General features: G+C 39.4%; 1 protein-coding gene across 1 annotated transcript in view; it reads right to left on the reverse strand.

Moving 5' to 3' along the window:
• Positions 1-1463: 1463 nt before the first annotated feature.
• The window catches only part of sec61a1a (SEC61 translocon subunit alpha 1a), a 238890-nt gene continuing 217233 nt past the window's right edge, over positions 1464-23120 (reverse strand). Inside the window, exons 2-13 of the mRNA XM_083971847.1 lie at positions 13744-13843; positions 13070-13137; positions 12687-12752; positions 12203-12281; positions 11199-11330; positions 9903-10012; positions 8698-8851; positions 7165-7325; positions 6662-6859; positions 4766-4957; positions 4593-4669; positions 1464-2663 (exon numbers count right to left, since the gene is read on the reverse strand). Of these exons, the coding sequence (XP_083827973.1) occupies positions 2477-2663; positions 4593-4669; positions 4766-4957; positions 6662-6859; positions 7165-7325; positions 8698-8851; positions 9903-10012; positions 11199-11330; positions 12203-12281; positions 12687-12752; positions 13070-13137; positions 13744-13750 (1431 nt within the window). The 5' untranslated portion in view covers positions 13751-13843 and the 3' untranslated portion in view covers positions 1464-2476. The remainder of the gene's footprint in view (positions 2664-4592; positions 4670-4765; positions 4958-6661; positions 6860-7164; positions 7326-8697; positions 8852-9902; positions 10013-11198; positions 11331-12202; positions 12282-12686; positions 12753-13069; positions 13138-13743; positions 13844-23120) is intronic.

Genomic DNA, 23120 nt, shown 5'->3' on the forward strand with positions numbered 1-23120 from the left:
AAAAAAAAAGTTGTTGGCGGGCTCGTGAATTTTTTTTTTGACACGAGTCAAAACGAGCGATAAATCGCATTTCTCGCGTATCTCGCGTTTGGTCGCGCGTATAAACTCGAGCGAAAAAAAAGCGTTCCTCGTGTTTGGCGGGAAGCCCCTTGCGGGTCTTCCCGCCAAACACGATGAAAAGGACGAAGACGCGAAGGTCCCGTCGCCATAAAAGAATCGGGTGTAGCGTCGCAAAAAAAAAAAAGTCGCGTCTACCGCGTCTCGCGCCTAATCGCGTCTCGCACCTAATCGCGTCTTTGCGTCACGGCCTTTTACACCGCGGACGTAACGAATAAACGGTGACGGTGTGAACGAACAACATAGAACAGGACCAGACGTGGCGTTGTTTCCTCTTTTCACCGACAGCTCCACTCTCCCTTACTTACACTAACTAGGCTACTGTTATTGTTGAGGCAGAGAATTGTGGGATTTGTAGTTTTTGACCAATCGCAGGTTGTGCTCTTTCTTTTTTGTGATTCTCCTGGTTCACACATGTATTTTTTTTTTTAGGGGCAAATGCGAGTGAAATGCTCGCCCATGGTGGGCATACGAAAATTTAAGAGCTGTCTTATTTAAGTCTTGAACACAATAATTCAACAAATTTAAGACATTTTAAGGCCTAAAAGTGTGTAATGGACATATAGGCCTATATAATGTGTTAGTTTCACTTTAATTGAACACATTCTACATCGCGGAGGCGACGTCTCTCCTTCACCTCTGAAACGGGGCAGAGCTCCGTGGGAAACACCTGCCTGACACAGCAACGGACATGCACTTGTCCCTCATCAAATAATTATGTAATTATAATTACATTTCAAACCAAACATCAGTTAGAAATATTTGCTATTAATAGAATTAACAGGGAGGACAAAGATGGGTATGAACAAACTACAACAATAAACCTGCGACAAATTAAACTTTTCAAAGGGCTGTAACTGATTATCATTATCAATTACTTGTTGTTCATCTGCAAAATATTTATTAAATTCTAGGGGGAAAAAGGCAAATGGGCAATGTGGTCATAACGTCTTCATGTCTTTTGTCAGATGAAACACAAAGATTCTCTCTTCACTGTCACAGATGACGAAGAAAATAATCAAACCATCGCTACAACGATTATTCAAATATTAAAATATATTTGTAAATTCCTTTTTTGTTGATCGACTAATTGATTGAGCTATAAATGAGCCTGTTGCAGCTCTAGTTCAGTCTTAGAGAGTAAATGTCTTTTATACTCTCTGATGTTATTCACTGATCACAGGATCTGAAGTCACAGAAGAACATGAATGAACTCATTCATGTTCTTCTGTCATATGGAATTATTGTTAACTATTGACCAGCTAATGTGTGTATGATAAATGTGTGTTCAAGCTGAAGCTGCCTCATTACAGTGAGTTCATGAAAGGATTGAAGGAAACACAAAAGGTTTTTCAGAATGTTTTTATATAAGTTTGTTCAGAAATGTATTTTTTTTTTTTTTTTTACATATTCAAAAGACTTTATCTTACACTTAAGACAAATTCGAAGTTATTGAATGTATAGGCTATGTACAGAAATCATAATTTTGTTGGGTCGGAAATAGTGATTAATGAGAGTTTTGCTCAGAGCAGCAAGACGATTAAAAATAAAACAAATGTCAGGAAGTGTGGTAACGAGAACGTGAGACGTGTTGAGTTAATACTGCAGCTCCCTGGGAACGCCTCGCATCCGGACCACTGGACCCTCTTCTCTCTCTCTCTCTTCTCTTCTCTCTCCGTCTGCTTCTTCCTCCTCATTCTGACGGGTGGACCCCAACGTGAGCTCCACTTCCCCGTTCAAATCATAAAAACCTACAAACAGGGTCAAATAAACGAAACAAACCAAAACAGGAAAATACACAAAACTGGACTCGGTGCCGGTCAGTTCAGCTCCAACCTGGTCCAAACCTGAACCTGAGTGGCAGCAGGTGCAACAGAAAAAAATAAAAATAAAGTTGAAAGCCAAAGATTGAACTAAAGAGGACACCAAGCTGATGGCGGCGGTTTCCCACCATCGGTTTTCCGGTCGAGTATGCCTGCATACTGAAGCGCTCCGTCTTGAGGAAACCAAAGAAACCAAACTCTCCTGCAGGACGTCGACGTCTCGGCCGTTAAATCAAAAACCGTGGAGCTTCGATCGCAGAGTCGGGTGGAGGAGAATCTGTCAATCAAAGTGCAACTGAATGAAACGTCTTTGTCTTGTTTTTTTGTTTTTTTTTGGAGGAAGATATGTGGAGGAGGTGTCGTTGTTCACATTTCAGCCGAGACTCCGAGTGAAGAAGATGCAGGCGCTTCGTCACCGGGATGGAAAATCGATGCAGGTTCGGTCGTCGATCGATCGGTCGGTCGGTTTGTTGGTTTTGTTGTTTTGTCCGAATATAAAAGTCGGAGGTTTGGACGGAGGTCGGGGGTCGGCGTCTCTAGAAGAGCAGCGCCCCCATGCTGCCCATCTCGCTCTGCTCCTTCACAAAGATCTCAAAGTACTGGTAGATGATGGTGACGGCCAGCAGGATACCGGTCCCAGAGCCGATGGCCCCCAGGAAGTCGGCCATCACCGACAGGCCGCCGATGCACAGGCCGCCGAAGGCCGCGGCGGTGGGAATGTACCTTTAGTCGGACACGAGAAGAGACGGAGATTAAAACACAGTTCATACTTCATGACGCCAGAACACCCAGGTTTTCATCCTGTCACCTCATCTGCACAGTAACTTTTCTGTATTCTGTATACATTTCTCCCTTCAGGTCGTAGATTTGCTCTCCCCAAGTGTAAGACCAATCGGCATAAAAATTCCTTTATCCCTGCAGCAATAGCCCTCATGAATTCTTCTTCTTAAACGTACCCACTGTATGAGTATTTATTTATCTACTGTGTGACATGTACTATTTTGTAATGTGTTGTTTATTTTTATCCTATTTTATTCTTTTTCTGCATGTGCGTTGAGTGTCATGTATGTGTTGACCACTGCTGCACAGATAATTGCCCCTTTGGGGATAATAAAGACTGTTTGAACTTGAACTTTATCTTTATTCTAATCTATTCTATTCTACATAAATCCTAAATTTCATGTAGTATATGCGTATTTTTTTGCGCTAGGATATTTTTAATCAATTCTGTTTTTATTTTGTTTTATCTTAGTTTAATTTTTATTTAATCTCCCCTTTTTTGTTTTATTCCATTTTATATAAATCCTAAATTTCATATAGTGTATGTGTAGTTTTTTGCACTAGAATATATATATATTTTTTTTCTGTTTTATCTTAGTTTCATTTTTATTTCATCTCCACTTTTTTTTTTTTACAGTTTTTTGTACCTATTGTGTTTGCATCTTACACCACATCAAGTTCCTTGTGCAATGTGTAAAGGGCCTTTACTGCAATACTATTGCAATAAAAACATGTCTGATTCGTATCATTAAGACAATTTAAATCCATATTTTTTATCTTATTTTACCTCCAACTGTTCTACTGTTTAGTCGATTCATTTAGCTATTGATTTAAAATGTTCTTTAATTTGTTTCTAATTTGATCTTTTATGACCTTTACTTCTCTCTTTATTTTATAACTTGTATACAGTATGTTATCTGTGCATCCTGAATGTATCTTATAAGTATTTTTGCTCTGCTATATTGTAAATGAGGTTTCTAAAGGTTAATGACTGTGGAGCAGAGATTACAGGGACACTCTGACGTTTTGGGGAAGTTCTCTTGTTCTCTTTTTTTGCTGAGATTGAGATGAAAACATGAACGTGTCTGTGTGTTAATACGAACAGCTGGTTGAGACACACACAGCTGCACTGGAAATGTTGAATGAGAGCGTTTATTAAAATGTTTAACTCTTCCTTTAAGCTGTGTGTATTGAACCTGATGCACACCTGAGAAAAAAGCATCAGCAGTAACAAAAGGGAATCACGTTCTTTAACTGCGGCACTATTTTTAATTAGTTTATAACTAAGTAGTTCACATTTTATGACTCCGACCCTTTAAACAAATAAACTAAATCTTTGCCACAACAAAGGAAACAAACTGGGATCAATAGAGATAAAATACATCACAGGGAAATCACTGTTAATGTTTACTTCCTGTTGCTCACAGCTTTAAACGTATTTCTTCAATCAGAGCCGACAGTAACGACTCACTTTGTTAAACACTTAAGAGATACAGATTTTATTACCATCTCTTTTTATTTAATTTCTCCTTAAGTTATCTTATCTTTTACTTTTATTCTACTCTATTTGAGCTGCTGTGACACTTTAATTTCCTGCAAATAATTCATAAAGTACTATTCTATTCTATTCTATTCTATTTAATATGATAATGTGCAGTTAGTGCAGTTAGTTATAAGATTAAGTCTCAGGTTACTAGTATAAACAACATGTCGGTGTGAGAGAGAGACTGATACAAGGCGCTAATAATGGATGAATGAATGAATGAATCACCTCCTAATAGTTCTAACAAAAAGTTGTGACAAACAAACTTGTGAACTTACATAAAAAGCAGAAACAGATGTGAACATTAAAACATTAAAACAGATTTTTACCTGTTGAGTTCATGAACCATTGATGTTTCTCTGTGTCCTCTCATCACCATCTGCTGCTCCTTCAGCTGTTTGGCCACCTGCACCACAGAAGAATAAAAACAGAGTGTGAGGAACCAGTCTGAGTGAAAATGATCCGTCGACTCTTTAAAACGTTAAAAACCTTCGTCACTCACGTCTTTAGCAGAGGAACCCGACACCTCGATCCAGGTCTTGGAGAAGAAGGCACAGGAGCCGAGCATGAAGACGATGTAGATGACGGCGTGGACCGGGTCGTCCAGAACCGAACCAAAGGACTCGGGAGGAGAGAGGTAGTAGCAGAGGCCGCCCACCGGGTAGGCTCGGGCCGGACCGCCGGTCGAGGTGTCCTGAGGAGAGAGGGTGGAAGTCTGAGGTGAGGATGGTGATCTGACATATGAAGCTGCTTTTACACTAGAGGGACTCGGATTTACATGGTTGTTTTTGCTTTCCCACCAGTTCCTAGTACCTGCTACTTTTTTGGTATCGCTTCAGCCCTGGTTCCAAGCGAGCCGAAGCGATACTAAAATAACTAAACTAAAAATAAACTTGAGGAAGTTGGCCAGGTTTCATGTAGACAAGACTCTGATGAAAATGTTTTATTGTGCCTATATTGAGTCTGTCATCTCTTTTTCTATTGTCTGCTGGTCTGCCGGCAATCTTTGCATCAGAGATAAGAATTCCCTTGGAAGAATTGTGAAAGTGGCCTCTAAGGTTGCAGCCACCCAGTTTGATGGCCTGGACCACATATTTAATAGACATCAAACCTCTGTCCATCCGCTCAGAGGATGCCCATCCCTTGTGCTCAGAGTACAGTTAACAGTGTTATCTTGGATTTTGCATTCAGTGTCTTAACGGTATTTCTTATATTTCATCTCTTACATGATCACAATTAGTGCATATTCTATTTATATTGTTATTTATAATGATGCGCCTCTATGTCACTATATGTATATTGTTGATGGTATTGTCGCTGTTTGTATTGTTCTTTTCCTGTCCTGTCTTGTGTTTTTAACTGGACCCAGAGTCTGCACTAATAAATTATCTATCTATCTATCTATCTATCTATCTATCTATCTATCTATCTATCTATCTATCTATCTATCTATCTATCTATATATCTATCTATCTATCTATCTATCTATCTATCTATCTATCTATCTATCTATCTATCTATCTAGTATGTTTTTACCTTTATGTGATTCTATGAGCTGCAACCCAAATTGCCCATGAAATGAACTGAACTGAACTGACTGTCCACTGACTGCCTTCCACTGATTGGCCAGAGCGTCGTCACTGGAAGAGTCACAAGCGCGACGTCCGACGCGAGAATCAAACCCGCTTATTTTATAAACACGACTGACAGCAGCACCACTGACGGAGACATTAGTGGTTCTTTCACCAGAGTTAAATGATGCTAGGCTTAGGGTTAGATCCCTAATCGAGGAGCGGACGAGTGAGTTTGGAGCTGACGAGAGGATTGGGGAAAAAAAAGAGAGCTTTTTCGATCCTCTCGTCAGGTTCAAAGGTTCAAAACCTTATTCAAACCTCATTTAAATTATTGTAACGTCATACGGTGTAACACTTTTCCTACTTACATTAAAAAACTAGAGATTCAGAAGAAAACCATACGCGCCCTATCACGGTCTGACTATAACTCCCCCATCGGGCCGCTATTACATCGCTTTGATGCACACCTAAGACACTAGAAACAAACACCTCGTCACAGGAAAAAGGCCAAAGCTAAAATGCACCAGTTTCAGTGTTGTGTGTTAAGAACCACAGATCCGTTACAAGTTTGATGACGCTCTAAAAATGTCACGCTGCATTTCAATCTTTGAGAAAAACGTATATGGGTTGGTGGCTCAGTGTTGCCCGTGCTGCGTTTAAGATTTCTTATGATGCGTGCGTGCGTGTGTGAAATAAATCTATCTCTAAATCTGACTCAGCTGTGATAGAAACCGAAACTTAAACCGAGTCGATCTGTAACTGCGTCGGGGAAAAGGAGCCGTTAGAGAAGCCGAAGCTGCTGTGGTTTTTAAAGGTCGACTTACCGACCACGTTCCCAGCAGATTCACCAGGAAGTTCCCACTGAAGCGAGTGGAGAGCATCTGGGAGATGACGTAGAGGTTGGAGACCAGGGCCGACTGCAGGATGATGGGGATGTTGGAGGTGTAGAAGAGCTTGATGGGGTAGGTGTTGTACTGGCCACGGTACCGGGCCGACTTGATGGGCAGGTCCACTCTGAAGCCCTGAGGGAGGGAGGAGGAGAAACAATGAGCCTTTTAAATTCAACACTTTTACAATTAATCGAACAATAATCGATTATTAAATTAATCGTCAACTATTCTGATAATCTAATAACCAGTTTGAGTAGTTTTTTAAGAGAAAAAAAGTCAAAATTCTCTGATTTCAGCTCCTTAAACGTGAATATTTCTGGTTTCTTTGTTCCTTTATCACAATAAACTGAGTCTCTCTTTGGTTTGTGGACAAAACAAGACATTTGAGGATGTTGTCTGGTGCTCTGGGTCACAGAGAGAAAAGGACGACGACTCACCTGGAAGTATATGACCACAGCGAAAACGAAGACGGTGGCGATGAGGTTCATGAGGTTGGGCAGGTTCTGTCTGTAGAAAGCTTCTCTCAGAGCGCGGACTTTGTCTGTGCGAGTGGCCAGCAGGTGGAAGAGAGCGATGATGGCTCCCTCGAACTCGGTTCCTAAAAAACACAACAACAAACAGACACAAGTGTGAGGCAGCTGAAGAGCAACAGTTTTGATCATAAAACTTAATCGTTTTGTGTTTTTGTTCGTTGTGCAGCAGTTTTACTTCAACTGTTCTTGTTCTTGTTTTTTCCTGCAGTGGAGACGCTTTCTAATAATCCTGGGTTTTTAAAATCCTGTTCTGAGTTAAACCCAATCACCTCAGAGTAAAGGCCTCTGCACACCGAGTCTTGTCTGAAACTGACGCACGTTTAAATATAAATTCAACCTAATGTTTTATACACTTTCGTCTGTTGTTAAAGTTTTCGGAAGAGGTTCGATTTTCTGCGTTTTTTTTTGCACAGAAGATTTTGTCGTCTTCATGTGGCTAATAACCAATAATCAATCAAACTGGACCGCTGACATCCTAAAATCAACTATAGACGTGCTAATGTTTCTGCTGCTCATTTTACAAGCAGGTCGAACTCCTCTTGCTCTCGATGTCCTCTCAGGATTGGATGGACTCAGTGTTTTCATTTTCTCTTTTTATTTTTAGATAAGTGAGAGGATTTTAATGACTTTTGGAACAGAAAATAAAAAACATATCGTATTAAAATGCATCAGACTCGTAACGTAAGGTGTCTGTGCATAAAAAAAGGAAAAAAAATGGACCTGCTGTGCAAAGACCTTTAACCTTAAAGGGATAGTTCAACATTTTGGCAAATTGGCCAATTGCCCTAATCGCTATAGTCATAGCAGAAGGTTCGTTACCTTTACTTGTCGGTGCAAGCTATTTTTAGAATGGCAGAGCAGAGCCGTGAGCTGCTCAGAGCTACGCTACGGAGGCTCATGGGATTTCTTGGTTTCCCTCATCAAACTCATCAAATACACAATCCAACAACTCCACAACGCTCTGGTGGACAAGTTGTGACCTGCACATTCACCACGCTATGAGATAATAACACAACGTTACGAAACGGAGCCGTTTTCGAGGTTAATACAGGGTAAATGAAAAATGAAAAACTGTCCCTGAAGGCAACGTGCATCAGCGGTTCTGCATGAATTTGCCTCTAAAACAACTCTGTCTGGTAACGTTCTGTTATTATCTCATAGCGTGGTGAATGTGCAGGTCACAACTTGTCCACAACAGCGTTTTTGAGTTGTTGGATTGTGTATTTGATGAGTTTGATGAGGGAAACCAAGAAATTCCCTTAGCCTCCATAGCATAGCCCTGAGCAGCCTGCCGTTCTAAAAATAGCTTACACCGACAATTAAAGGTAACGAACCTACTGCTATGACTATAGCGCCAAAATGTTGAACTATTCCTTTAAGCCCCAGCCAGGAGTTTTTGTGGAAACTTGGGCCTGTGTGTCACTGTGTTTTTGGTACCTCTGCCGGTGTTGACGGTGGTGGGGCTGAAGGCCTTCCACACGATGGTCTCACAGATGTTGGTGGCGATGAAGAGGGAGATGCCGGAGCCGAGGCCGTAGCCTTTCTGCAGCAGCTCGTCCAGCAGCAGCACGATGAGCCCAGCGACGAAGAGCTGAGGAAGAGGAGGAGGACGAACAACAGGCTCAGTCATCGGCACAGAGTCATGTGAACTAACTGTCTGTTTGGAGACTCTCAGCTGCAGACACTCGACACATAAGTCAGATGTTTTGTTTTCATAAAGGGATATAATCAAATGATGTGTGTGTGTGTAGTTGCTCTTTGTAGGTCAGAACTTCCTGTTCCACTTTAAACTCGACTCATCTAAACAAACCTGTTGGTCATGTGACATAAAACAGCCAGTTCACCAGTGGCATCACCACCGAGGGCTGGGGAAATGTGTATAAAACAAACATAGAGCCTCTAATTAAGCTTCAAAAAAAGAGTAATTAGATTAATAAACAAAGCGTGTTATTGTGAACCTACTTACACACTATTTATAAGATCATGCGGATTAATATTTACAGAGATATTGTGTTCTTAGTTCAAGTAAAGAATAACAGCCTTCCAGTTTGTATTCTTTAGTTATTTAAATGAAGAAAAGGAAACTATAATTTAAGAGGGTTATTGATTTCCAAAATGTGTAAAGTGAGAACTAATGTAAAATACAAATGTGTTTCAGTTTTGGGAGTTAAAATGTGGAATAAGCTCAGTGATGAGTTGAAGTTATGTAGTTCTTTGTTGAGTTTTAAGAAAGCCTTAAAATGTAAACTAATGAATAATTATAAATTACAGCAATGATTCTTTTTGTTTTATTATTTTGTATCTGTAACTATGTATAATATGTGCTGGCTAAACTGTCCACACAAAAGGGTTGATTTCGATGTGACCGAAATAAACTGTTTTATTCATTCATTCATTTAGTTAGTTTATCTAACAGGGACAATGCTCAATACATACACTGTGCCAGATTAAGATGTAATCTAATTTTCATCTGCAGGCGAAGGGGATTTACCTGTGGTCATAAACATTTATAAACATAGAAGCTGAACTGATTTTTAGAAACACAAAGCGAAGTAAACATATTTTAGTTTGTCCTATATTATCTTCAAAGTCAGTTTTCAGTCAGATCTGAGGACGGTGTTGTTGTTGTTTCTGTTCTGTACCTGGATGATGATGAGGAGGCAGATACCGGCTCCCATCTCCGACGGGTCGCCGTACATCCCAGTCATCACGTACACGATGGCCTGGCCGATGGTGATGATCATACCAAACACTGGAAAAAACACAGACACAAACCTGTTTCAGATTCACTGGTCAAGATAAAACACATTACTGTAACGTCATATGGTTGAATACATTTCCACCTTAGATTATAAAAAAGAAAAAAAAGATAGAGATTCTCAAAAAGAAAATCATACATGTTGCTCTTTCATCGATTTAATCTTTTGAGGCTACAGTGACATCACGTACCAGGTTGTGCATAAACTCAGTTATAAACTATGTGACCTTGTTCCAACCTGCCTTTCCTCTAAACACGTACAACAATCTTATCACTAAACCGAGGCTAAACACGCAGCAGGTTCAGTGTCGCGTGCTGACAGAGGACGGAAGATTTGGAACCAGCTCAATGACAAACTAAAAACTCTAATGGATATAATGGAAAATTGAATTAAAGGGTAGTAGGCATCTATAAGCTAGATAGCTTCAGCCTGCACCTTTTCGAACTATTAATGAACTATAGTTGAACGAATGATGGTATTATGGAAGGTTGACGGACTGTGATTGATGCTCAACTGTAAATAATTGTGTTAAAGATCGAATAAACTACTACTATTAGTGAGCACTTTTAAATCCAGGTTAAAAACATTTCTCTTTTCACGTGCTTATAGCTGAGAACTTAAAACTTTATCTATTTTACTTTTATTTGCTCTTGCTTTTAACTCTGTTTTTAGTGTTTTGTTTGTTTTTATTCTGTTTTATGCTTCTTTTTTTTCTTTTTTTTAATGTTTTGTCTTTATGTAAAGTACATTGAGTTGCCTTGGTATGAAATGCGCTATATAAATAAAGATGCCTTGCCTTGCCTATTAAAAAGGTCACACTCCACTTCTACCTTTAAGAAAAATATAATAAAACTACTATTATCTACATATGTTTAATTATTATAGTTATGAAGAGTCTATATATCTTTTTTTCCTCATCAACAGTGTCCTTTCTTATTGAATCCTGGTTTTTTTTCTCACATTTAGAACTGCACCTTATCCTGATGAGTCACTTTACTCATTTATTGTGTGTTTTTCTTTCAGTTATTGTCTGTCTGTTGTTGTGTGTCTGTCTGCATGCTGATGCGTCCAGTGGATATCTGATGTATTTTCCCTTGTGACGATCGATGTGTGTGAATAAAATAAAGCAGAGTAGAGTAGAAATCAGAAGCAGATGATGACGATGGTGAGTTCACTGACGTTTCTGAGCTCCGTTGAAAAGAGCTCTGTCCTTCGGCGTGTCTCCGACCTCGATGATCTTAGCTCCGGCCAGCAGCTGCATGATCAGACCTGAGGTGACGATGGGTGAGATACCCAGCTCCATCAGCGTACCTGCAGACCAGACCAGACGTTTAAGGTTAGTTAGCTAGTTAGTTAAACCTGCCCAGGAGGACAGACGTGTATTTTATTTAACCCGTTAAAGGGATAGTTCACCCTAGAATGATATTTCGCTCATTATCTACTCACCCTCATGTTGACTAAGGGCTGGAAGAATTATCAGAGTCCACCGTCCCTTCTCTGAGTTACAGGGGGTCTCGGCGTAGCAGTGAATTTCAATGCAACGGTTGCAAAGGGACACCAGAGCTCTTCGTAAAAAAACACACACAAAAAAACATCCAAATACCTCCATGATGCTCGTATGTAATGTCCGTCTTGTGCTGAAGCCCCAAATTGCGTAATTGTCCCGAAAAAAATTAAATAAGTCTATATTTTAAGCTTGTTTGTAGCTGAAGCTTCTCGTCTTCTTCTTCTTCTCCTCTTCCTGGTCCGTCCAAATATCGCGTGATTCGCAGTAACCGCACTGACGCCGGCGCAAATCACGCGATGGACGGACCAGGAAGAGGAGAAGAAGAAGAAGACGAGAAGCTTCCGCTACAAACAAGCTTAAAATATAGACTTATTTAATTTTTTTCGGGACAATTACGCAATTTGGGGCTTCAGCACAAGACGGACATTACATACGAGCATCATGGAGGTATTTGGATGTTTTTTTGTGTGTGTTTTTTTACGAAGAGCTCTGGTGTCCCTTTGCAACCGTTGCATTGAAATTCACTGCTACGCCGAGACCCCCTGTAACTCAGAGAAGGGACGGTGGACTCTGATAATTCTTCCAGCCCTTAGTCAACATGAGGGTGAGTAGATAATGAGCGAAATATCATTCTAGGGTGAACTATCCCTTTAAGTTAATGGAGCTGAGCTCGGACCTCTGTTTGAAGCCAGAATCACTCTCATCCAGTAGAAGGGATCTGCAGAGTCTGAGGACATGATGCCAAACAGAGGGATCTGCAGGGAAACAGGGTGTGTGAGACGGTAAAACAGCAACAAACATCGACTAGATGAAACTCAGGATAAGATAAGATAATAATAATAATAATGTGTTGATAATCTCCCTGAATAAACTCCTCCTTCTTCTGTCTAATAGGAACAACACACAAACCTAAGCCCTAACTCCATGCATGATGTCCTACAGGGTTAATGTAATGTTAATGACCAGTTCTCTTATATTAAGATGTTTTAAACACAGCATGATTAATGAAATATAATCTATGGATTAGTAAGAGAAGTTACAGATAGTTAGGGAGCAATCAATCAGTCTAATCAATCACATTATGTGTCTATCACAGAGCTACAATGACTGGAGCAGAGGATTATATGAAAATACTCACAGTAATTCAAAATGACACTTACCTGGCAACACACCAGGAAGATGAACAGAGTGATGGCCGTCCATAGCACCTTCTCTCTGAACTGGATCTATTGGTGTCACACACACACACACGTTGAGGTAATCGGGGTTATGATGAAGAACTATTTGAATTATCTTAAAGGTATTGAATTACATCACATAAACCAAAGTGAGACAGACATTTGTGGTTAAAAAAATAAAGAAAAAGATGTCACTGCAGCTGTGGTCTTGACTGGTTTGGAGAAAAAATTTAACCGAGCCAAGACCAAGACCTTAAGATGTGGTCTCAATTAAAGACTACAACACTACTATATATAAATGCATCAATAAAATATTAATGTGATCAGAAACACACACGCACGCACACACACACACACACACTGACCTTTCTCTCGGGTTTCTGGATCTCTGGCAACACCGCACAGAAAGGTTTGATCACCTCCAGGAATTTGACTAGAAACAGGCAGAGGACAGAGAGTTGGTTAGCCGGGGAGAGGAGCTGCTGGCCGGGGGAGACGTGGCAGTGAAGGGGGGGTGGAGGTGGAGGTGGTGGTGGGAACATTTAAATGAACATAAACTGAATATTAAATTAAAATCAAAACTATCCTGTGTTTATCTGACTCTGTGCGTGTGTCGTGTGTTTTATCAGGTGTGTGTTTTCTGACAGGAGAAACAGCGGCTGTTATGCGTCGTCATCACTAGACTGTCAATGTGTTTGAATGAGTGGCTAGCTAGGTTAGCTCCAGGATGCTAACGCAAGACAGAGCCCGGCGTCTTAAACCTCAACACATTGGAGGAAAACAGCTTCTTAAAAAAACGCAATCTACATTCATCTGAACCAATAAAAACATTTCTGATAGAAATTTGATTCGTAATATTATAAAATAAGCTGTTTACTATCGGCTAGCACCGGGAGCTAGCTAGCCGCATGCTAGCAGTAGCAGCAGCAGCAGCAGCGTTGACTAAGTTCACAGAAACGTTAAAGTGAGAGTTTCCGGTTTAATAAAGAGTGAGAACATGAGAGATAAAGAGACGAGGAGAGTGGAGGAGGATACTTACTACCCATGATGTCTCCACGGTTCTCCTCTGAAGGTTTCTGAAGGTTTCTGGGGGTCTGAAAGCCGCTGCTCCTCTGAGTCGATCCGCACCCGGTCAGAGTCAGTCGGTCACTACGGGAGGAGGCGGAGAGACACGTCACCACTACAGGACGAGAGAGAGACAGCTCAGCACTGAGAGAGAGGGAGGAGGGAGGGAGGGAGGGGAAAAAACCATGTAGCCTATGGTATGTCTATGGGTAAAACAGTAGGTTATAATCAAGAAGGAAAAGATGACAAGATAGAAGAAGTAATAATACAAAAAGATAGATAGATAGATAGATAGATAGATAGATAGATAGATAGATAGATAGATAGATAGATAGATAGATAGATAGATAGATAGATAGATAGATAGATAGATTATTTTACTGTAATGGCTTTTACTGTAACATCTTGCCAAGAGGAAACTAGCCGTTGGCTAACACTGGCACTTTTACATTTTATTATGTCCATTAATGTGCATTGTCCTCCTTAAATAAAAAAAAAATATATATATATAGATAGATAGATAGATAGATAGATAGATAGATAGATAGATAGATAGATAGATAGATAGATAGATAGATAGATAGATAGATAGACATTTTTAAAAAATGTGAAATGAAGTAAAACCAGATAAAAAAAAATTTTAAATACAGCAAAATATCATGAAAAAAATAAAACAATAATAGGAGTAAATTAGTAAAATATAAAATATATATATTAAAAATAAAAAAAGAGTCAAATGCAGGCAATAAGATAGGATAATAAAACGAAATAAAACATAAAATTAATTAAACCAAAGTAGAGTATAGAACAAGATAAAATAAAAGGAAAATAATAAGGAAATAAATCAAATATTAAATATTAAAAAAACATTTTTTTAAGTAAAATGAAAGTTTCATCATAAACATATATCGTTTGTATCATATTTAATATCACCATAGGCTATATTCCCATTCACATTAACCACATTTTTTTTAGAGCAGTCTCCACCTCTAGAGGCTTTGTTTTTTTAAGAATGAAACTTCCTCTGACCAACAGATTCACTTCCTGTGTGAGTTCACTGACGTCTCCAGCAGAGAGCAGCACGAACCTGAACAACATCCAGCTCAGTCAGGAGGAAACAGAGCTGCTGTCAGTCTGTTGTTCACTGAGTAGAGGAGAAACTAAGAAACACATCACCACAGCTTCACTTCTCATCCAGACAGTTGTTCTTCAGTTGAATATCAATGATCATAATATTCAATGTGTTTGACAGATGCTGATATGAACCAATAACTAAAGGAACAGGGCACAAGATTAATGCAGCGTAAACTGTAATAACAAGGAAATGTCTCATTGTATCTCAGTCTTTATGTTTATATTTAAATGTATACGTATGTATGTACAGTATGTACGTATATAAATGTCTGTTTTCAAATGTATATGTATGTATGTTTATGTTTTGTGTGTGCATGCATGTGTTTATGTATGTATATATATATATGTATAGTACCATATGCAGGCTATATGTAGGCCTATATGTAGCCTATATAACTCTGCAGGAATTAAGGTTGAATGCATTTATGATGTAGATATGTGCTACAATCATATAAAAACATGGCCTTTCTTTCTTTCTTTCTTTCTTTCTTTCTTTCTTTCTTTCTTTCTTTCTTTCTCTCTCAGTGAACAGGATGTTGTAAAAGGCCGGTGCAGAATTTCTCACATAGCTGCTATAGAGGAGGAGACTGAAGCACGGTTCACACGTTTACACACTACAGTGTGTAAACGTGTCTTATGTCACAAACCATCAGACTCGGTCTCTTTCATTCTTTAAAGAGGTCGACTCTGGAAACAGACTCAGAGCTGTAAAGATGAACATCCTCAGGCAACATGGAGGATAAACACAGAACCACAGAGCTTCAGATTCCAACAGTGTAAAGAACAATTAAAACAGGACTCAAGACAAAAGAGTTTTACCTTTTCCATCCTATGAAACTGAACATTAACAAACAGCCTCAGACTATATTTTAATTATTTTCATTTTAAACCAACAGATGCAACATGTTTCATTTATAATAAATATAATAAAGTTTACATTTGTGCGTCGCTCAGCCTCCTGATATCGTGGCTTCTCCCCCTCATGGTGAAGTTACATAAGAGTCTTTAACTTTGCTGCTGTGATGTGAAGGAATGTTGAATTCTTTCTTTCTTTGCTCACATTCACGCCATACTTCGTTTGTTCTCTCTGTTCTCCCTCCCTCTCTTTCTTTGTAACTCACCGTCCAGTGAAACCAGGTCACTCTCTCAACACAACACAACACAACACAACAAAACAAAACACAACACAACACAACACAATCCCTCTCTGTTTCCATCGGTCAGATCAACACTGACCTTTAATTTCAGCTGTTTTCAGTGCATTGGCCTCCATGTGTGTGTGTCCAACTACAGCACATTTTTCACTAACCCTCCTCTCCTCCATGTGCATTCATTTGTTTACATCGAAGCCGGTGAGAAATCAATCCATGGAGCGGTGGATAAGGTTATTTACAGTATTATCTACCATGTTACCATGTGTATATGTGTGTAGTCTTATCTGTCATCAACAAGAGATCTAGGACTCTGGAGCTGGAGACAAGGGACACATGGAGCTGAGTTACTGTAAGGTGGAAATCCTAAAGAGTTCCTCTTTAAAACTCTGAGTTTGGTTATTGGCTCCTTTACACCGCCAATAACCAAACTCACACAGAAATCAACATTTTACTGTAAAAGCAAATAAAAAAACATCTTGAAATTTCATATTTGTAAGATAACACATGCACACATGCATTGCACACACATACATACATAGGGTTTCATGTAGGCTTATGTAAGTTGTCTTGTTGTCGTCAATTTTATTTCATAACCACTGTGTATTGGAGTGTCTTATGTTCTTTGATTTACAGTAATGACGATTCAGACCTGATTTAATGAAGCCTAAGCTTTTGTGGGCGCAGGACGTCTGTCCGACTACCTACTTCTCCGACCATACATTTCTTTATTTTTGCGTCCATATAAGTCTGACCTCCCATTTCTCCGACTTAAAGGGATAGTTCAACATTTTGGCAAATTGGCCCATTGCCATAATCCCTATAGTCATAGCAGTAGATTCGTTACCTTTACGTAATTGTCGGTGCAAGCTATTTTTTGAACGGCGGAGCGGAGCAGCAGGCTGCTCAGGGCTATGCTATGGAGGCTACGGGAATTTCTTGGTTTCCCTCATCAAACTCATCAAATACACAATCCAACAACTCCAAAACGCTCAGGTGGACAAGTTGTGACCTGCACATTCACCACGCTATGAGATAATAACAGAACGTTACAAGACAGAGTTGTTTTAGAGGGAAATTCATGCAAAACCGCTGATGTGCGTTGCCTTCAGGGACAGTTTTTCAGCAAGCAGTCTCTGCATTTACCTCGAAAACGGCTCCGTTTCATAACGTTCCATTATTATCTCATAGCGTAATGAATGTGCAGGTCACAACTTGTCCACAAAAGCGTTTTGGAGTTTGGGGATTTTGTATTTGATGAGTTTGATGAGGGAAACCAAGAAATTCCTTTAGCCTCCGTAGCGTAGCTCTGAGCAGCCTGCCACTCTGCTCCGCCGTTCTAAAAATAGCTTGCACCAACAATTAAAGGTAACGAACCTACTGCTATGACTATAGGGATTATGGCAATGGGCCAATTTGCTAAAATGTTGAACTATCCCTTTAAGTAACCCTAACCCTAAACCTAACTGTAACACTGTAGAATAACTCGGATTATGTAATGGGTAGTTGGAGAAATGAGCGGTCGGATTTTGGGCGGTCGGACTGACGTATGCTCCCCAGCTTTTGTTGCCTTGTCTTGTCTTTTTCATGTTGTGATTTTATGTAAATGTATTACGTAAGCTGTTTTTAAATGTGGCCCCCAGGAAGACCAGCGGAGCTCTAGAGCGCAGCTAATGGGGATCCTCACAAATAAACAAAAACACACTGCAGATGACTGGTGTCGAGGGTGAAAGCAGATATCGGGGACTTTCTCTCTCAGATGTTGACAGAATAATAATCCTGTCCTCTGGTAGCTAGTAGAGGTGGAGGTGATGGTGTGTCTGTGTGTTCTGTGAAGAAGCTGCATGGGTGAGAGTAAAGAGTCACAAGATCAACATGAGGCCAAGAACAGTGAGTCACTCCACGCTCTCTCATCCTGCTTTTCCTGTTTTCTGTCTTTTCTCCCTCTGAAAATAAACATAAACAGCAGCAAATCCATCCTCTGTCTCTTGTTTTTATATTCTCTAATGAATCCTCCTAATTATTTTCATTATACGGGGGATTATTTGCGTCGCTGCTGCTGCTGCTGGTTGGATTAGCGATGCAGCAGGTCGGTCGTCCCCCCCTGTGACAAACAGCTGCTCTGATCTGCTGCTGTACTGGAGGTCAAAGGTCAGAGTTAGTGGTGTTTTTGTCTTACTGGTGCATTTAATTGTCCTCGTAATCCATGGGACAGAGGAACATTGTGTCCTCGACCTCGTCCCCCCTCAGGTTACATAAACATCTACACACCAAAGACCCTGAACTCGTCCCTGCAGATATTTTCTCACACTGAGTAAAGAGGGTTAATGAAGAGGAGCTTTAAATAAACACAGAGCTGCTCCACTGTTGTCACATTACAACACGCACACACACACACACACACATAGACAGGAGGAGTTGTGTCATTTTCAGATGCAAGTAGAAAAACAAAACCTCAGTGTGCAGCTCTGGTGCCTTCGGGTAAATGATCAGCAAGTCGTCATGCTAATGCATTCACAACGATAAAACATTAAACAAGTGAACTATGCACCGCATCATTGTACTAACATTGATAATTAGTGCAAAAACAAACCTATTATTGGACAAATTAAAATTCAGCCTCGATGGAAATTAAGTCACTATGTCAATCAATCAAACTTTATTTGTAGAGCACTTTTTATACGGGAAGCAGCTCAAAGCACTTTACATGATAAAAAATAATACAAACAGAGAGGACATTGTCATTTACACATAGACACACACACACACGCATTCACACAACCAAATATTAAAACACTGAGGAGTTAAACTGAGGAAACTCTACAATTTGTGCTTTGCAGTGGGGAAAACACTAGAGAGCGGATAAAAACGATAGACAAAATAGGTAAATGAAATAAAATAAATAGATTAAATAAAATAAATACAATAATTCAAAGGAACAAACATGGAGTTACTGTTAATAAAAGTTTAGATCTAATAAAACAATACAAACAATTAAATTAGCAATGAATAGTGCGATAAATCTTCAAATAATACAATTCAGTGAAGTAAATTCAGTCACTATAACGTTGCTGTTCATCCTCACAGGACCATGAAAATGAATGTGTTGCAGAAAAATGTGAGGTGGGACGTCTTGGCCTGAGCTCAGCAGCTTTAAGCACCTTTAAATCCCCGTGCAGCAGCAGCGGAGTGGGAACAACATGCAGTGTTTTACTGTTTTTGGTTGTGTGGACTGGTTGCACACTAATCTGACTGTAACAGCTGTGCTCAGTTCAGCCTCGGTTGTAACAAACTGTCTTACGTAACTGGTTCAAGGTTCCCCGACGTCCAACCAGCAGCTCTTCATACATAAACACAGTAAACACAACACACACACACACACCGTGAGCTGACTGACGACCCCGCTGTGCACCGAACAATATCTGAGGGAAACAGCAGCTGTTGTTGACGATCATGTTAAACTGAATGTGAGTCAACAACTTAAACAAAGAGAAGAGGTGTAGCTTCGTCTCATACAGAACCAGTACGACTGTTAGAGCCGTTTGTATCTTATAAACAAAGTGGTAAATCATTTAGATGTTGTGGTATTTCATTTGATTTGTATTTGAAGATAACGAGCAGTTCAGTTCACTTTAATTAAGACTAATAATGACTTATAATGCAGTTTTCTTATGTGTAATGTGTGTTTTTTGGTTAATTAATCAAAGTTTTGGAGCAAAGAGAGCACACTAGCTTTTATATATATATTTATTTGGATTTTGAAAGTTACAGTCACCAACTGACACAACACAATAAAAGTCAATATCCACAGTGTAGTGAAGTAAAAATGAAATGATCTCTATGTACAAATAAATAAATAAAATACGTTATACAATAATCTGAGATACAGAGAGAATCAAAGGATAGCATCACTGCTCATGGATCAGGCCAAGTCAAAACTCCAATATAGAGAAATTAGTCAGCCTGGCGTGCTGGAAAATTTTTCCATATAAATTTTAAAAAAATGGATGCCATATTTTTGTAAAATAGTAAGTAAGTTAAGTTATTTTAGCGACACACAAAGCCACATTTCAAGTGGAAAGTGCAGCGTCTGATTTCCACTTTATCGCAAGATTGGAATTAGTAAAGTTCCTTAGTAAGCAAATTTCAGGGTCCAGTGGAAACGTAACGCTGTGGGATGTTTGATAGAGTTTTACTGTGATCTTATTATCTTATTGTACAGTTTGAAAGAAAAATTTGTCAGTAAAACGTTTCAAAACGAAGAACATGGACTGTGCAGGCTTCGGCTTCATGCTGGGGCTCTACAGCTTTAATGGGCAGGAAAGACCCCTAACCCTAACCAGCAGGAGAGAATGAACATAACATACAACACAACATAACATAACATACAATACAATGCAAGTAACATTACATAACATACGATACGATACGATACAACATAACATAACATAACATAACATAACATAGAATACAATGCAAGTAACATTACATAACATATGACACAACATAACATAACATAACATACAATACAATGCAAGTAACATTACATAACATATGATACGATACAACATAACATAACATAACATAACATAACATAACATAACATAACATAACATACAATACAATGCAAGTAACATTACATAACATACGATACAACATAACATAACATACAATACAATGCAAGTAACATTACATAACATATACGATACAACATATACGATACAACATAACATAACGTAATATAAAATACAATACGATACAACATAACATAACGTAATATAAAATACAATACGATACAACATAACATAACATAACATAGCATAACATACGATACAACATAACGTAACGTAATATAAAATACAATACGATACAACATAACATAACATAACATAACATAACATTCAACATAACATGGATTGGAATTAGTAAAGTTCCCTAGTAATTAATTAATAAAAACATATTTCAGGGTCCAGTGGAAAAATAACAGCGTGGATGTCTGATAGTGTGACTGTGATCTTGTCATATTACTGTACAGTTTGTCAGTAAAACGTTTCAAAACGAAGAACATGGACTGTGCAGGCTTTGACTACATGCTGGGGCTCTACAGTCTTTAATGGGCATTTGCAGGAAATAGACCAAGCCGCACTTACATAAAACAAAGACGATATGAAGCCAGCAGGAGAGAACGAACAAGAGCTTCAAGACTTAAACCCATTGTCAGTGTTCCCTGCTGTAATCTTAATTACAGTAATTAAATGAAGGAGAGTGTGTGTGTCTGATAGTGACAGGCCAGCTACACACACACCCACCCACCCACACACACACAAACACACACACACAATGTCCGTCACTCATCATGAACCATCTATGGCCGCTGTTGTAATTATCTGTGGTGTTCGGACGTGTGTGAAGTGGAAACTGTCTCAGAGGAGGAGGAGGAGGAGGATTAAGGCGGCCATCTTTAATCCTGCAGAGAAGCACAACAATCCCACTGACAGGAGCACAACACAACACAACAGCACAACACAACACGACCACACCGACGACAGTGAGCCTGAGTTACAACGGGACTGTCATCAGGCGTAATCCAGATTAGTCCAGAGTGACTGTGAACTGTACACTCACAGCTCCCCTCAGCCTGTCTCGTCCCGTCTGAGTGAGCTATTTTAAGATCACACACTCACACACTTCTCTGTTGTTGCTGCAGGGAGTGTGTGTGTGTATGTGTGTGTATGTGTGTGTGTGAGAGAGAGTGTGGGTGAGTGTGAGTGAGTGGGAATGTGCTCTGGATACTGATGTGTCTTATTTTCCCCCCTCGTGTCTTACAGGCTGGTTTGACCGAGAAGTCGTTTCAAATGTTTTCAAATGTTCGCACAAGATCCAGTAAGAGAGACACACACACACACACACACACACACACACACACACACACACACACACACACACACACACACACACACACACACACACACACACACACACACACACACACACACACACACACACACACACACACACACACTTCCAGAAATATCATACCAGATACTGGATGTTTCTATGACCGTACAGTTCCTGTTCCTCTGGACACTACCGTAAATATAATACGATACGTTTTGATACAATACAACATGACATGACAAATGATACGATACGATACAACATAACATACAACATAACAGAACATACAACGTAACATACGATGCAACATAACATAACATACGATACAACATAACATACGATACAACATAACATAACATACAACAACATAACATAACATACAACATAACATAACATATAACATAACATAACATAACATAACATAACATAACATAACATACAACATAATGATACAACATAACATAACATACAACATAACATATAACATAACATAACATACAACATAACATATGATACAACATAACATAACATACAAGATATACTGCACCAGGTAGCGATGATACGACACACATCTATCTATCTATCTATCTATCTATCTATCTATCTATCTATCTATCTATCTATCTATCTATCTATCTATCTATCTATCTATCTATCTATCTATCTATCTATCTATCTATCTATCTATCTAGTATCTATCTATCAGCATATCACCTGGTTGAAGTTATTCATTATTAAAGCAGCTCTGGGGACCAAGGTGCAGTCTTTGATAAGACTCCACATTACATTGAATCGGTGCCAGCAGCAGATTAACTGCAGCTGCCGAGGCCTGATATGAAACTGGGCCAAGCAGAGGGACAGCACAGCAGCAGCACGGTGTGTTCAGGTCCACATAGATTGTGTCGTAAATTCTCCCTCTCAACATGCTACCACCTCCTCCTCCTCCTACGCCGCGTGTCCTTATCTGAGCGATCGGTTGATCAGGGTTCAAGTATTGTTGCGTAACCCCCCCGGTGACATCACAGCCTTTGAACATATGACATGCAGCAGTGTGAGGTGTCACCTGTTTGATGTTCCCCCCTCACGCTGCAGCTTAGTAGCCTACACACTGCAAAAACTCAAAATCTTTCCAAGAATATTTGTCTTATTTCTTGTCAAAATGTATAAT

Source organism: Trachurus trachurus (genome assembly GCF_905171665.1).
Source record: "Trachurus trachurus genome assembly, chromosome: 5".
Taxonomy (NCBI): domain Eukaryota; kingdom Metazoa; phylum Chordata; class Actinopteri; order Carangiformes; family Carangidae; genus Trachurus; species Trachurus trachurus.